This window comes from Vipera ursinii (assembly GCF_947247035.1).
Source record: "Vipera ursinii genome assembly, chromosome: 3".
Lineage (NCBI taxonomy): Eukaryota > Metazoa > Chordata > Lepidosauria > Squamata > Viperidae > Vipera > Vipera ursinii.
In genome coordinates this window covers 38,651,485-38,664,489 of record NC_139516.1, presented here as the reverse complement: position 1 = coordinate 38,664,489, position 13,005 = coordinate 38,651,485, and the positions used below count along the sequence as shown (strand labels likewise).

The 13,005-nt window shown below is 37.3% G+C and overlaps 1 protein-coding gene across 7 annotated transcripts in view; it reads left to right on the top strand.

Annotated features, from left to right (window-relative positions):
• The first annotated feature begins 1,175 nt into the window (after positions 1–1,175).
• The window catches only part of MOV10 (Mov10 RNA helicase), a 45,145-nt gene continuing 33,315 nt past the window's right edge, over positions 1,176–13,005 (top strand). For 4 of the 7 annotated variants that reach the window (XR_014491961.1, XR_014491962.1, XR_014491963.1 and 1 more), the window contains exons 1-5: positions 1,178–1,361; positions 6,763–6,859; positions 8,220–8,350; positions 10,133–10,359; positions 11,760–12,000. Coding sequence is in view for 2 of the 7 variants with exons in the window: in XM_083358273.1 (XP_083214399.1) it covers positions 1,228–1,361; positions 6,763–6,859; positions 8,220–8,350; positions 10,133–10,359; positions 11,760–12,000 (830 nt within the window). In the remaining 5 variants the exon portion in view is untranslated. Of the gene's footprint in view, positions 1,362–5,630; positions 6,699–6,762; positions 6,860–8,219; positions 8,351–10,132; positions 10,360–11,759; positions 12,001–13,005 lie in introns of those variants that run through there. The other 3 variants (XR_014491965.1, XM_083358273.1, XM_083358274.1) reach the window with 3 other exon arrangements.

Sequence of the window (13,005 nt, the reverse complement as noted above, 5' to 3'; positions counted from 1 at the left end):
CTTTGGAGTGGTTTCCTGTTCCTGTTTTGAGGCTATTTCCTGTGTCATGTATTCTGACCTGAGTCTGGGTGTCTTTCTGGTATTCTGATGGTGATGGGTTACTTCTATTATGTGCAAAGGTCATATCCTGCTTCCCTGGGGCTGGGGTATGTAGGTTTTAGGACTTTGTCTTCTTAATCTCCTAGCTCCATGGATTTACATCTGCATCTCTGTAGAGCTGGTCCCTGCTTGAGGAAGGAAGACCCAGGGGTATTAAGAAAACTGCATGCTTTCCTGCCTCTTCGAGATCCTTTGAGGAAATATATTTTTCTGCCCTTTTAATATTTCCTTCTCTGGGGGGCTGACTTCCCACAGAAGGATATGTGTAAGTAGCTAAACAAATGTAAAGGCTCAGTTTAGGGATCAAAATTAGAAAAGCATTGAATAGAGCCATTAGCTCTTGAAGCTATTTTTAAAAATAATCACATTGTAGCAGTCTATCATACCACATGTATGATTAAATGTATATGAGACACCATTTGTAATCTGCAAAGTGTATTTTGTGCAATACATAACTTACTATATTGCAATGATGCATGTTGGGCTTATACATTGGTAAGTTATGCAATAAAAGACCAGTTTCTACCGATCTGAGAGACACTAAATCTAGTCCCTCCGGTTGTGGGGAAAATAGGAGTAGGAAGGTGTGTTGCCTAAAGTAACAAATGCCTGGAGTCATTTGTAAAAACAAGGGTGGGATACAAATTAATTAATTAAATAATCATTTCGATGCCTAAGGCGTAAATTCCGAATCCCCTCCTCGGTGTGATTAAAAAAAGTCACAAAAACAATTGACGCACCTTCGATTTGTCTAATGAAATAATTCCGGAAATCTCTGTAATAATGATGAGGATTCATTTTATGTGTGACATTTATAACTGTCGTATCTACGGGAAAGTACCTCCTTTACGGAAACCGAAACCGAAACCAGATGATAAAGCTGTTCCGGCTTCCGTATCTTTCTTTTCTAAGGCCAACAGAGAGGAGCTTCAGGGAAAACGAAAGGGATTGGCAGAGGGGCCGGTGTGTTTTTAGTTTCGTTTCTTCCTCTTTCAAGTTTGAGCTTTCAAGAGGAGGAGCTCAGGGTAGGCACTTACTTCCCCAGGCGAGAGGAAACGGTCCCGCCGCCGCCTCCGTTTACGAGCTCAAGCGAAGGAAAGTGAAGCAGCTCCCGCGAAACCGATCACCATGCCCAAACTTTCCTTTTGGAAGACGAGGGAGATCGGAGAGGAGTTTGTACAGTTCCTGCAGGATTCTGGCAACCGGCAAACGAACAGCAGGGTTGCCTTGAAGACACTGTACGACCAGGAGTTCCGGTATCGGTAGGTGGTCGAACGCTTGAAAAATGGGTCTGCAGAGCACTGTGATGTGACCACTAGCTTTTTCGTAGGAATGGCTCCCGTTTTCCTCCGAAGGGGCGTTTAAACTTATTTCTCCTTAACAGTAAGCTCGAAGGCATGAACTGCATGGGGCGCCGGCTCCGTTTTTTCCCCGGCGTCGCTTAATTCCGGCGCTGCATCTGATGGGCGCTGGGCGCCGTCTGGAAATGAGGTGATGAGGGGCGGAAGACCGCGATTACTGTAGGAGGATAGGGAGCTAACAGCTTTCCATTCAGTATTAAATGCTAGCCCAGAAAACACTTTTGGTAGGCAGGAAACCTTGAGCAAAGTAACGAAGATCTGGGGAGGAAACAGTATGGAAGGAGAATTAAAAGTAAGCGTTGTCTTTGCAGAAGATCTGAGTGGAATTAATTCAGACTGCGAAGCCCAACCGTGTTTGGTAGATTGCTTTAAAGTTAAACAAATTGGCTTTCGAAGGTTTCTATTGGAACTAGACATTAGATAAGCCACTTCGGGTATCCTTGGCTAGTAAACCTTTCCTCGGTGACTTACAGCCATTTTGTCCGTCTTTTTTTGTTTATTTTTAACCATTCAAGGCAAGAAACCTGATTTATCCTTAACTAACTTCCGTTAAAGTAGATGGGTTTGATGTTACAAAAAGACAGGTATAAGATTCTGTGCACAGAAGATTTATTAAATTTGGACAATTCACTTAGAAGGAACTTATTCCCAAAGAATTAGGCCTACTTTGAGACGTATCTCTTCCGGTTCTGTATGTTCTGGTGTTGAGGGGAGACTAAAACACATGTAATTTCCATACCTTAAGTAACTTTTATGAGGAGGCTCTGTGGAGGCCTTGGTACTCTTTCTTAATCTTCGTTTTGCTGTTCGAATTTCTATTGTAAGGTGTGGGAAGTCAGCTCCCCAGAGAAGGAAATATTAAAAGGGCAGGAAAGTACATTTCCTAAAAAGAAGTTAAAAAGGCAGAAAAGCATGCCCAGTTTTTCTTAATAGCCCCAAGTCTCCCTCCCCCAAGCAGAAACCAACTCTATAGAAATGCAGATGTAAATCATTCAGGAAGGTTGAAGCTAAGAAGACCTCAGACATCTAAAATCTACATACCCAGGCCCCAGGGAGGTGGGCTGGGACAGACAACCAGCAAGAATCCTGGAGGGGCACACCTAGGCTCAGGACAGAATACTGACCAAGGAAATACAAAGCTTGAAACAGGAAATAACTCCAGACAATAGAGTCCAGGGGGTATAAAAACTCACTGCCCACATGTGGTCACTGTCTTCTCTCGCTCTTTTCTGTTGGATCCATCTTTCTGTCTGACTTTCTTCTGCAATAAATTACAACCTTCTTCCCAAAGCAATTGCCATGTTTATTCCCCGCTTGGAGGAACCACGACGAAGACTTTTCTTCTAGCAATTGAAAGAAATCTTTTACGCCTTTGTTAAATCAGTTCAAAAATCATCCTTCCACAAAGAAGGAAGACAAAGTAAAAACAATGGCAATCAAACAATCTGTGATTTGTAAAATTAGTTAACGTAACAGATTGCAAACAGTTTTTCAAGAGCAATTATTTTAAGACCCTTGAAGAAGCTGTGGACTAATTTTCCCCACCATTCTGGAATATAGAGATTTTTTTTTTTTGGAGAACTGGTAACAGGAAGAGATTCTGCCACTTATACTGCTGTTGTCCGGCCAGTCCCCAACTGTCCACTTATTTCATCACTATAACTTGGATTTCTGCCTGGCTTTGCAACTTGCTGCACATTTTTCCCAAGGGGAAAAAGAAAAGATTTGAAACTGGGTTTGATCTTAGTCACATCTAAAAAAATGGAGAAAGGTGCAGTCTCCATTTTGTTTATTTACTACATTAATGAAGTAGGAACCTGTTTGCTGTAGTAGTTAAGGTACTGTTCAGAAATCAGAAGACTAGCTTGTAGGCTTCCTGCAGGCAGCTTGTGATTGCATTGCTGAGGTAAACTCCCCCATTCTGTGGTATGCCTTTAATGTTTTGTATCTTGCCTCAGTCCTTAAGTTTCTCAATAACAAACTATTTCCAAAAATCTCACCAGAAAAGCTACTGGTACTCATCCAAGCAGTCACAAGAAGCCAAGACTCATTGAAGATATGTGCGCCTAAGCCCATTCACAGAGACATACCCCAAACCTCCCCCAAGATTTATATTTGTTAATTTTTTTCTGAATAATTTTAGCCTAAATGATATAGGGCTAGGTTGTCAAAATATTTTTCATCTTGATTTGGACTTGGTGCTAGATATTTTTTTACAGCTATGCAACAGGTACACTCTCATCTACTGCTAAACAAAATAGGTTGTGTATCAAGCTCCTTAACTGCAGACCATAATCAAGGAAGCAAGATTCATAAGGCCTTTCATTAATGAAATTTAAAGTTAGGAATTACTGGTCAGAATTCAAAATCTTAAAAATCGATATAGGAATACGGTACAGTACGGTAGTCTAGTCCTTTATGGCTGAATTTATTAACAAGGTATTCTTGAAGGTTTTGCATTTCTTTTCCCCAGGCTGTGTTTTATAATGGGCTACGAATCTGTTTGATAAGCCAACTAGGATGTCTCTCATTTCCCAGTTGTTTGCGTCTAGCAATACTCTTAACCACTGAACAATCTCTTACACTCTAAAACAGCAGTTCAGTTAGAGTTTGTCTTAAATTATTTCACAGCCATTAATGAATATTTACTGGATTCATTAATCGTAACATCATGGGCAATTTTTTAAAAAAATGATTTTAAAATGTTAAACATTTTGTTACAAACAGGGCGTGATGATCATGAACACAATTTTAAATTTTTTATGTTTGCAATGTCAATAACAGGTCTAGTAACTTACCTCTCTGTAAACTACAAACAGAGGTTAATAAATAGAAAACAAATACAGTACAGCCAAGAGTCATTTGCAGTATAAAATCCACTTCAGGAGAATAGAAAGCAAAACATGTATACATAAGAAATTTGTGCATTTCTAAGATTGGAAAGCTAGGTTTATGATCCTGAAGTGGGAGAGTATTGAATTTTCTACACTGAACTTTATCAGTTCAAATATTTTTGGTTACTGTAGAAGTTTGACATTTATGTAGCAAATGAAATTTTAACTGGAGATGTGGGTTTTTTTTATAATAGGACAAATAAAACTGAAATTTAAACTACAGTTAAATCTGAGATACTGCAAAAAGAAAGTCAAATTGTAAACATATTCCTTTGGGTTTTGTAATTTAGTAATCCAAGTTTCTGTCTCATGTTAAATGCATTTATAAAAAAATAAATTATTTTTTAAAAACTAAGGTGGGAGATTCTTATTGGAGCCACATTTGAAAGAAGGAGGCTAACACTTTCCTTCCTGTTAGAAAAATGTGCTTGCCCTTCCTCGATGCTGTAAATCCAGAACATAGCTTTTTATTTGTGCCATGGCAGAAAGAATGGTTTGAAACTTAATTATGCAAAATCCTGAGATTTCCAAGAATAATAACAAAGCCCCTCTTAAAAAAGGAAGCTAGAACATATCCAAGAGAATTGAGCTGCTCAAAAACTGTCTGTGTGCTTATGCAGGTATATACAATAAATATTTGCAATATTTATCACAGTAATGTATTCTTACGTACGCTTCAAACCTTGGCCCTCACCCCATAAGCTGCTACTGCTGATCCTTGGATTTTATGCTTATGAGTATGTGGAGTATTTGATATCCCAAAGACAATGACAGATTACAATATGTCATTGAAATAGGCCTCACAATTAAATAGAAAATATTTGTTGCTAGAATTCAAGCATTCTAGTTGAAATTATATAGTTTTCCTATTATAGTACTGATAAATATCAAGCTATATCAAGGTTACCTAAGCCTCTAGTATCCTTGGCTACATCCCCCTAAAAGTTTGCCATTGAATTGTGATGTTAAATGTGGTGTAACATTAATAGTTATTATTTATTAAATTTCTATGCTGGCCATCTCCTTAACAAAGTGACTCGTTTAACATAATAAAATTTAAGTGTTTTTCTGCTTCCATTTACTTTTGAACTTATCTCTCCAAAGTTTGGTTTTACTAAAAAAAATGGAAAAAGCTTTGCCTCCATTATTTATTCCAAAGCAATGTTTATTGAACAATATTCTTCATATCGATCCATATTCCTTATGTAAATCAGGATTAACTTTTTGTACCAGCTAGTTAGTACTTGCAGTATCAATTAATAAATTGAAGGGGCTATATGAAATGCATGTATATATCCTTTAAATTTGTTTGTATGTAGCCAAAAAGGGGTCTGGAGACTAAAAGATAAGAACGGTTGCAGGAATTGAGTATGAGTAGTCTAGAGAAAAGAAGGACTGGGGGTGACATGACAGAGTATTCCAGTATTTGAGGGGCTGCCACAAAGATAAGGAGATCAACTTATTTTCCAAAGCACCAGAAAGCAAGACAAGCAACTGATGGAAACTAATCAAGGAGAAAAGCAACGTGGAATTAAAGAGAAAACTCTCTAACAGTGAGAATAATTAACCAGTGGAACAGCCTGGCTGAGGAATTCTAGGAGCTGAAGTCCACAAGTCATAAAAGGGCCAATTTTGAAGACCACTAGTATAGGGTCTCCTACCTGAGCAGGGGGTTGGATCAGAAGACCTCCAATATCCCTTCCAACTTTATTCTGATGGATTGAACTACAGACACATATGCACACATATACAGTAGATACATATGATAACTTTGGGGAAAAAAACTATGTTGAGTTTTAACTTGCTTCTTCCTATGTAGTGCTGTTCCTTTCCTGTAATTCTAAATGACAGTAGCTTTAGCTTTCAGGATCCACTAAGTCTTTGAGCCTCTTAAATTAATTTTATTCATAAGCAGTATGCTAGCCCTGAAGGAAATACAGCTTTATATTCTTTTATATTCTAAGTGGCCTTCATTTCTCATTTATTTTTCTGATACTTTGTTCTGTGATTGGTTGGCTATATGGTTGGCAGGAGCAAACAAATAGAATTGCCTGTTTGTTCAGTTATATTTCTGTATTATATTTTTGGTATTGTGGACTGTTTAGGTTAAGAAATTGCTTCTGATCTTTCTCTTAAGCAGTAGAGCAGACATGTCAAATTCGCGACATCACGTGACGTCGCACAACGTATCAGGACAGTTTTGCCATTGCCAGCAATATGGTGGCTGCGGCTTCTGCATGATGCGTGCAGCCCGCGGGCCAGCAGTTTGACACCCTTGGAGTAGAGGAAACGAGATTGAGGAGTACCCAGAACACCATAAGTGTGAGAAGGGATTTGTGTATGTGTGAGTAGTCAACTAATGCACATGTTTAGTAGTTGAATAAAAATTATATTCTATTGTCTGACAGAGATAATATAAAAAGACCCAACTTTTCCAATGTGCTCTATGTGCTACGGATGTCAAACCGTGCTTTTGTCTATGGTGATTACGTGAATTTGTTTCAGGTAAGAAGGTTCATTTGACTTTCTGCATCATTCTTTGATAGTTGATGTTGAACAACTGGGCTTAATGGATCCTTATGGCTTCCAAGGCATTAAAATAAGGTTCTTTAGATATAATATCATCATGGAAAGAAACAAATCTAGTTTGTTGATTTGTAATCTTTTTGCAATTTATTTATACTGGTGGTCATTATAGGTAGTACTCAAATTACAACCACTCCTTCAGCAACTGTTCAAACCTGCAAGAGCACTGAATGAGGGGGACTTATGACCATCCTTGTAACTCTTGCTTGCAGCATCCTCATGGTTACATGATTGTGATCCAGATGCTCAGTTTAGGATTACAACAACACAGGGAGCTCTTGTCATTTGATCACAATTTCTGACATTTCCTATGGGTCCACAACAACTCACTATAGCTAACATGCTGTGACCAACTCACTGTGGCCAATTCACCATGGGACACCTTGCCACAGGACAAGAATTACATTAATATTGAAGAAATAGCGGAATTAGAATCATTAAAGAAAGGATACCAAAGGAAGGTCAAAATTAAATAGAATTTTAAAAAGTTTTAATTATTTTAAATAATTGAATTGTTGAATTATCCTGAAGCAAGTTGTCCTGCAGCAAGTTGACCATGGAGAGTTCACTGTGGCGAGTTGGCTGCTGTGACTTGTCCCATTCTGATTCCCTTCTAGCTTCCCATAAGCAAAGTCATTGGGGAAACTGACAAGAAGTCAGGAGTCACAGCCACTTGTGGTCCTCATTTAACAACCAGCATGATCTTCACTTAACAATGGTAATCATAACTGTTGTCACTAAGCAACACATTTATATGACAGCATGCTTTATGACCACATCATTTAGGGACTCACAATTATAATCCCAATTGCTATCGTAATTTGAAGACTGCCTGTATTATTAATCTCAGTACTACTGAAATATGATTCTGGGATGTCAAAAAAAAGTGGTAGGATCAGTGGATAAGATTCACCTGGTGGGGTTCATCTTGGACAATTTCATGGCATAGATTCTGGACTAGCCCTGTTTTAGCAGTTTTAGAATGTAGCATAGCTGACTCAGGAATTCTGGGAGTTGAAGTCCATGAGTCATAAAAGAGCCGAATTTGCCTACCCCTGGACCATATCAAAACTATTAAAATTATTGTATAGATTTAGAACCAGTTTTTTATTGAAAATATTTCTAAATGGTAAAATTTACATGATAAACGTCCCTTTGAATTTGATGAGTGTTATTATTTGTTTCAGATTAAGTAGTGAACTACTTTCTGTGTATATTTTTCCAATAGTCTACAATTTGTTGGAAACCATTTTTCTATTTCTTTTTTGCTTCTCTATAGGGAAAGAAGAAACAAAAGCTTATTGATCAGTATTGGAGACCAAAAGCTGATGCTGGAGCTGAAGATGACTCTACCCAAGATAAAAACACATGCAATAATCCACTTCCCCCTGGAGCACGTGTTAAGCGCAGGTATGTAATGCAAAATTGGATGGTGTAACTATGGGAGCAAAACTTAAGGGGACTTAACTTTTTATGTATTCTCAGAATGTTTTGTCCTATGTTGTAAATGAAAAGTTTGAGCCTTGGAATTATTTTTAAAGTTTTGAATTCTAAGATTTATTTAAGAAAAGAATGCTCCAACTCTTATAAATGCCAGGAAAAAACCCTATTAAGCAGAGAAAATAGCAGAACTTTATTTTGTCTGGATATTTTTCTTTACATTTTTAAAGGCCAAGATGCTAATTACACCCCAAATATTACTGCTCATTAAATGCCCAAACTTTTTGAGCCTCACTTCACCTCTGCTTTGGGAGGAACATACATTCATGTATGTATCTTCCATATATTTTTTTAAAAAAACTATTTTTAGTTGTAGAGTTTGATTGGTCATCATGATCTTTGTACACCATATGCGTGGATTTGCATCTATGTGGTATCCTTTCTTGGAACCTGTACGAGATATTTATCGAAATGTACCCCATATTCATATAATCCTAGGCAGGGTTCCCATTTTTTTTTCAATTTGTTTCTGAAAATCACAACACCATGATAATCGATTTATTCAATTTTATCTAAAAAAAATCATGGAAATTTTCACAATGAGCCATCAACTGTTCTGGTCCACCCTATCTTATACTTATAGATGTTTTATAGGGGACATGGAACTTAGTACAGAAAAGCAGATTCAGCCTGTTTTTGTGTGGATGCTATGAATTTACAGAAGTAAGCATTCTTTGTTGATTCTTCTATCACAGAGAAAGTGTGTACAATTTGATTTGTCCTGAGATATCATATACCTGTGCTAAGGCTTACATCCCTTTTACTCCATGTGCCCTTCTGGTGCCAGGCCAGCCCCTGCGGCCCCGGAGCGGCCATGCTGGTCAGTGGCCAGGCCAAGCAAAGTGGCAGGTGGAGCGCTGGAGGCTTGGGGAGGGAGGGTGGTGAAGCGGCTGCCCCTTCCCCTTGGAGCTGGAGAACTTGCCACACCACCGCCCAGATGTCCTCGTTTCTCCTTCGCGATCCGCCGCCACTTGCAAGGAAAGAAAAGAAGTTTGTGGGGTGGTGGAAAGGTCAGTCAATCCCAATTTCGCAGAATTGGAAGTTGGAATTGATTGACCTTTTTTTGTTCATTGCCAATAGATGTGTAAACAAGTATTGTTGTAACTTCTTTCCTTATCTACTACGAGCTGTGTTTCCTGCTTATGTAACCAAGTGAAACTAAGAAACCTATATATACTTGCTTGAGTGTGCATTTGGGGTTCTTCCATCCTTATGGGAGTACCCACTTTTATCCAAACATGAATAAACGAGTCCATTTACTCTAAGTCACATGTTTATATGTCCCTTTAAATCAGACATGTCAAACGACATCACATGACATCGCACAATGTATTGGGACAGTTTTGCTATTGCTGGCAATGGGGTGGGCGTGGCTTCCAGATGACACGTCCGACCCAGGAGTTTGACACCCGTGGTTTAAATTATAGCTTTACAGCTCTTATCACTGTCATCTTGCTGATACCATGCCACCTTGAAGATGATGACAGTTAGGTTTTTATTTAAAAAAAATAAATCCTGAAATTTAATTTTCTTAATATTTTTATTTTCTGTTCTAGAGTAGCTATTTTGGTATTATTTAGATCTTCTGAAAATGTAAAACCTTTACCATGGAGCAATTAAACGTAATCCTGAATGTGTGCACGTGGTATTAGAAGTTGTGCGAACTCTGATTCCTCAGTCTCTTTATTGCAGGTCAAAATTTGTGGCCAGTAAGAACGACGTGAAAATTACTTCAGAGCATGATTTACCATATGGTAAAATCCGATTCAACATTTCTCCAAAACAGTGTATGACTATTAAAATTGAGGTGAAGAATTGTGGAACAAACGAAATTATGCTGGAAAGGTACAGACTGAGGAAACGTTGTGAATTCATCTTTGTAGTATCTAAACAATCTTTGCCTGTGAAACTGCCACCAGGTAATACGTGTTTACTTTTGTTGAAACATTGCTAGAGCCCTTGAAAGAGTTGACATGAATCATTGTAAAACCATTACAGAACAATTAAGCATTTGCAAAAAATAAATACTGCCAGAAGTCTCCTTCTGCAACATGAGCTTTTAAAACCTAACGCAAAATGCTTAGGAATACATGCGAAAGATTTGTGCCTTGATAAAAGTCCAAGGGTGAAGCCTACCATTAATGCAGACCTAATGAACTTGTGTATATTTTTTCTCCAAATATTTTCCAATAAAAATTAACAGATCTGGTGCAAAACAAAACAAAAAAAGATAGAAACCATCCATACCTAAGTCTTTCTTAACTAGAAATTTATACTGATCTTGAGACGTGAAGAAAATGTTGAATGTGTACACTTGAACGGGTCCTAAATTGAAGTAGTGTAGTATCAGATATTCCATCTAAGAAGACTGAAGGATTTAAATGGATTTATCATTTATTTAAATGGATTTATCATTAATGATTTTTCCAGAGATAAAATGGTAATCTAAATTGTTTCCAAGCATTGGCTGTAGATGATATGTAAATGTGGAATCATTTTCTCTAACCAACTTACATACATTTGAGGCTGTGGCTCACTTTCAGCAGTATATTAGATTTGGGGACCATTGATTAAAAAGGAAATTAACACAAATGCTTGGAGGGAAATGCTGTTTTACTTGGATTGAGAATAATAAATAATTTCTCATATTTTAGCTTAATCTGAACCACACTACCCAGCAATATGTGCACTATTGTATATGACACCATGCATCGATAATTCATGAACCATCAGAAAGAAATGCACGAGGACTAAAGAACTAATGTACAGGTTCCTGTAAGAGATTGTGAAACTGTTCATTTCTTGTCTGCACAGTTACTACAGTAGCTAGGACTGTTTTGTGACAATTATGCTAATAAGCATTAGTCAAAACTCCAGGAGGTATATCTGTTGAAAGTAATGGGAGATTGAATTAGACATGCTAATGCATAACTGAATAATGTCATTGTAGACTTCTAAATAACAGCATATGAGATTTATCAAAGTTTCTACAGGTCAAGGTGCATAAGAATTAAACACTTATTTTCCAATTTGTTAGGTTTTTGAAGCACAATTGAAAAATGGGTTGTGCTTAATTTCTTATTCCTACTGAAACTTAAGGTTTTTTAATGTAGGTTTGGGAAAATGCAATACTAGAAAGAAGCATCTTTTATCATTAACCTAATTAATGAGATAAATATAAAAAAGATTTGCTGCAAACTTTAGAGAATATATATTGTATATCCTGGAAATTCCATGTTCTTAATTTCAAATCTAGTGTTAGAAAAGAGTCCTCTTCCTTGCTGTTTTGTAAATGAAAAAAAGGTTTCCTTGTCTTTAGGATCAGTCCATGCAATCCCAATCATGTGTCAGGTACCGGACTATGGCTTCTTCGAAGTTACCATGGAGTTTAATTTCACCAGTGAACAGACTGGGGAATTCAGCATTGGACGTTTTGTGCAGGCTGTTGCCAATACTAAGTTAGCACAACAACTTGGTCCCTCATCACCTTATCAGCCTTATCAAGTCAAACTACACATACCACAGTTCAGATCTATAGAAGATGGCTTTCCACCAAACAAGTACGTGAGGATTCTCTGCTAATTTTCTCCCTTTACTCTTCCTCTTGTTTTTCCTGGACATATTGTCTCGTTATCATATATTTTCTCCCAACTCCTTTTTCTGAATTTTCCCCCCTCTTGCCATATAACTATGTTTTGCTCATCGATTTTGCAGTCCTTTGTTTTGGGATTTTCTTTTTTCTGTGTCTTTTCCAATTGATGCAGTTGGCTACATGGACTAGCAATAGCACTTAGACATATACTGACGCATAGTGCTTTACAGCACTCTGAACAGTTTACAGTGTAAGTATATTGCCCCCAACAATATGGGTCCCCATTTTACTGACCTTGGAAGAATAGAAGGCTGAATCAATGAATCCCTTCAGGATCAAACTCCTGGCAGTGGGCAGAGTATACTATATTCTGTCAACCATGGTTTCATTAGCCATACCAGGATTAGCCATACCATTTTAATTTTCTATATCATTAACACTCTGTCAGTGCTAAATAAATTTTGAGATAAAGACTGGACCCCAAGTCCTCTCATAAAGACTGGAGCTAAATAGGATGCAGCCAAAACGATTAATTACTGTTTGTTATATTTATGAAACTTTGAGAGTTTCAATCTTTTTCATTTTTATTCTCCTAAGCCTTATTTGAAATTAGTTGTTAATATCCCAGCTACACAGGAACTGACTAAGGATATCTAGTGTGTACTAACATAAGAGCAGGAAAATATTCTGCAGTGTTATGAATATATACCAAATGATTTTTTTTTCAAAAGTTATGTGTTGATTGCTTTTTTAGTCCTATCTTGCAGCCAAGATTAATTTGCATGCAATGTAAACTAATTATATTAAATAGTTAATCAAAATTTTATAAATTAAAATAGCAAGGATACAATTATAATAATTTATTTGCACTTAAAGAGACCAATTTTTTCCCATTTGTATTATGGTAATTCTTATATGTAAATCATATGTGCAAATTAATACTGGATATTGGTGGAACTAATATCGGAAGTAG